Source organism: Poecilia latipinna, unplaced genomic scaffold (assembly GCF_001443285.1).
Source record: "Poecilia latipinna isolate Pla-1442-1.1 unplaced genomic scaffold, P_latipinna-1.0 Scaffold475, whole genome shotgun sequence".
Classification (NCBI taxonomy): Eukaryota; Metazoa; Chordata; class Actinopteri; order Cyprinodontiformes; family Poeciliidae; genus Poecilia; species Poecilia latipinna.
In genome coordinates, this window is record NW_015113091.1 from 124,483 (window position 1) to 127,989 (window position 3,507).

The window sequence follows — 3,507 nt, forward strand, 5'->3', positions numbered from 1 at the left end:
TACCTGTGGAAGGTAAAGCCAATGAATCCAGTTTGTTTCGTAAAACGGTTGAAACACACAGAACAGGACTGAAGGAGCTCCGATCTGCTGCCACATACAAGATGGCGGCGACGTAACGTAGATCTCAGCGCTCAGTGAGGGTCTGGTATTCATGTCTATGGTTTCATCTGCAGGGCGGGGCAGAAACTCTTCTTTATTTTCTTCTTCTACTGTCTAATATTTCCGCGCGTCATCAGGAACACTGATGGCGTCTGATTTCAGCGGTGAATGAACCGGGCGGTTCCGACCCAGAAACACGTCCTGCCAGCTTTGTCTAGGGCTGAATCCGATCCGGGCGTGTCTCCGTCCGTCTGTCTGTCTCCAGGTCACCGTGATCGTCGCAGAGAGCGACGCCTTCGAGTTCGTGTTCCCGGACAGCGAGGCGGTCGCCATGGCCAGCGTGCGGCGCCTCCTGGTGGAGCCGGAGGGCGGCGCCACCGTCCTGGTTCCCATCAGGCCTCTGGTCCTGGGAGACGTCCCCATCGCCGTGAAGGCCGTGTCCTCCGCGGCGGCCGACTTCGTTCGCACAACCGTCCTGGTTAAGGTGGGAGGAGGAACAAAACACTCTGCAAAAGTATTCACACCCCGTCCACTCTCAGAGCTGACTCACGGGTCAGAATGGCCTAGTTAAAGTCCAGACTGAGAATATGTAGCAGGACTTGATAAACTTAAGTTCTCAGGATATAATTTTAAAGTTTAAGAAATGGTCTCCATGATGCTGGTTGTCCTCTGCAGAACCAGAACCAGAACCACTGCAGGTGGACCTGATCACTAAGCAGCTGACTGCTGGAGGCCATTTTATTTAGGTCGACAGCATAAATGGGGCTCCACTGTTCCTCAGTCCGTTAGGCCCAGAAATCCTAATAAAACCCTGAATGTTTGAAGTTGTGAATATTTTTAAATTTAAACCTCCATGTTCCTGACGTCATCACGTCCTTCTCTGTTCCCCGTCAGGCTGAAGGTCGGCCTCAGAGCTTCTCCTCTTCCCTCCTCCTGGATCTCCCCGCCGGCCGCTCCGGTTCCGTGGCGTTCCGGTTCCCTGCAGGCGTGGTGGACGGCAGCCAGCGCGTCTCGGTGACGGCCATCGGTACGTTGACCTGATGGTTCTGTTAGGACCCGGGTCCAACCGGACCGCACGGGCTGGTGCTGAATGATTTTCTCTATCTGGGTCAAACTGATCAACTTCTATTTCTCTAATTATTAACTTGGTCAAATATTCTGGACTTTCTGGGTTTTTAACCCTTTAAAAGCAACTTAATTTTTTTAATGAGTGAAAAACTTTTCACATTTTATTATCAGACCAAAATGAAGGACCAGGTGGGAACTGTGAAGGGAACCGGCCCGTCACTGGGACCACAGTCTCTTCCGGTTCTGTCGCTGCGGTTTCTGTTTGTTAGTTTGGATCGGTACCGGCTGTGCAGGCGGTGTCCAGGCTGGCTCTCCAGAACCGTTAGTGTCCTGGTTCCGGTCCGTTCAGCCCGTCTAACCTGTGTGTGCTGAAGGCGACCTGCTGGGCCCGTCCATCAGCGGTCTGGACTCGCTGGTCCAGATGCCGTTCGGCTGCGGGGAGCAGAACATGATCCACTTCGCTCCAAATGTCTATGTCCTGCGGTACCTCAGCGCCAGAGGCCCGCTGGACCCGGCGCTGCAGAACCGGGCCACTGACTACATGCTGAAAGGTAGCACACAGAACCAACAGAACCTCCCCAGACGTGAACCGGGTCGTGATGGTTCTGTTCTCCGGCAGGTTATGAGCGGCAGCTGTCCTACCAGCGGGCCGACGGCTCCTTCAGCGCCTTCGGCCAGCAGGACTCGTCAGGCAGCACCTGGTAGGATTCGGTTCCGGGACCGGACCAGAACCGGACCAGAACCTCCTCTGACCGTCTCTCTGCGCAGGCTGACGGCCTTCGTGCTGCGCTGCCTGCTGCAGGCGCGGCCGTGGGTTGGCGTGGACGGCCGGGTTCTGGAGAGCGCGGCGGCGTGGCTGGCGGCGCAACGGGCGGCGGGCGGCGCCGCGGCGGAGCCCGGAACCGTGATCCACTCCGAGCTGCAGGGCGGCCTGGACGGACCCGTGTCCCTCACCGCCTACGTCCTGGTCGCCCTCCTGGAGGACGGCTCCATCAGGGTGAGCGGGTCCGACCCGGTTCTGGTTCTATCGGGGCGAGCGGTGCTAACGAGCTGCCGCCCTGCTCTCTGTCTGCCAGGCGCAGTACGCCTCCCAGGTGACCTTTGCCCTCGGCTACCTGGAGGCCCGGCTGGACCAGAGCGTCTCCAGCAACTACAGCCTGAGCCTGCTCAGCTACGCTCTGGCCCTGGCAGGAAGCCCCGCCTCCCACGCCGCGCTCAACCGTCTGATTGGCCGAGCTGACCTGAGGGGTACGTTCATTGGCTCTTCGTCCCGACGCGGTTGGAGACGTTGCGTATGACTTCCTGCTCTGTCTCTCTGACAGCAGACGGTGTCCCGACCTGGTCATCACCTGACGCTGGCCTGTCATCGTCATGGCAACCTCGCTCGGCAGACATCGAGATAGCGTCCTACGTTCTGCTTTCTCTCTACGAACTGAACCGGGTCGACGAAGGTCTGAGTCTGATGCAGTGGCTGAGCCAGCAGAGGAACCACCTGGGAGGATACGGCAGCACGCAGGTCTGGAACCGGCGTAAACCGGTTTAAACTGGGTTCAGTCCAGTTCAGTGCCTCTTTTCCCTCCCCTCTGTCCAGGACACGGTGGTGGCTCTGCAGGCTCTGTCCACCTTCGCCGCTCTGCAGGGGTCAGAGCACTCCGACCTGGACGTCACGGTAACCAACGTGGACTCGGGCGTTGTCGCCTCCTTCCACATCGACCAGAACAACTTCCTGCTGCTCCAGAGTCGCCAGGTAACCATGGAGACGATAAACCATTTGTGCCTAAAATTACCGCAGTGAAGTTAGTTTCTAGTCAGATATTCGCGAGCCGCGTCCGGCTCCAGGTCGATCCGACCGATGAACGATAATCTGGGCCAGAAGTTCTGCCAAAGATCAGAGGTTCAATGTGGGTCCGTCTACAAACTCCAGAACCAAAGAGAACCAAACGCTCCTGACAACTAGGTCATTCTGGTCCCAGTCTGGTCCCATTCTGGTCCCAGTCTGGTCTCATTCTGGTCCCAGTCTGGTCTCATTCTGGTCCCATTCTGGTCTCATTCTGGTCCCAGTCTGGTCCCATTCTGGTCTCATTCTGGTCCCAGTCTGGTCCCAGTCTGATCCCATTCTGGTCCCATTCTGGTCTCATTCTGGTCTCATTCTGGTCCCAGTCTGGTCCCAGTCTGATCCCATTCTGGTCCCAGTCTGATCCCATTCTGGTCCCAGTCTGGTCCCAGTCTGATCCCATTCTGGTCCCATTCTGGTCTCATTCTGGTCTCAGTCTGGTCCCATTCTGGTCCCATTCTGGTCCCAGTCTGGTCCCAGTCTGATCCCATTCTGGTCCCAGTCTG

At 57.3% G+C, this 3,507-nt stretch overlaps 1 protein-coding gene across 1 annotated transcript in view; it reads left to right on the forward strand.

Moving 5' to 3' along the window:
- Positions 1-3,507, forward strand: part of cd109 (CD109 molecule) — a 22,335-nt gene that overhangs the window by 12,499 nt on the left and 6,329 nt on the right. The window contains exons 20-27 of the mRNA XM_015039523.1: positions 365-583; positions 994-1,126; positions 1,542-1,718; positions 1,787-1,868; positions 1,936-2,164; positions 2,244-2,415; positions 2,493-2,683; positions 2,759-2,914. Of these exons, the coding sequence (XP_014895009.1) occupies positions 365-583; positions 994-1,126; positions 1,542-1,718; positions 1,787-1,868; positions 1,936-2,164; positions 2,244-2,415; positions 2,493-2,683; positions 2,759-2,914 (1,359 nt within the window). The remainder of the gene's footprint in view (positions 1-364; positions 584-993; positions 1,127-1,541; positions 1,719-1,786; positions 1,869-1,935; positions 2,165-2,243; positions 2,416-2,492; positions 2,684-2,758; positions 2,915-3,507) is intronic.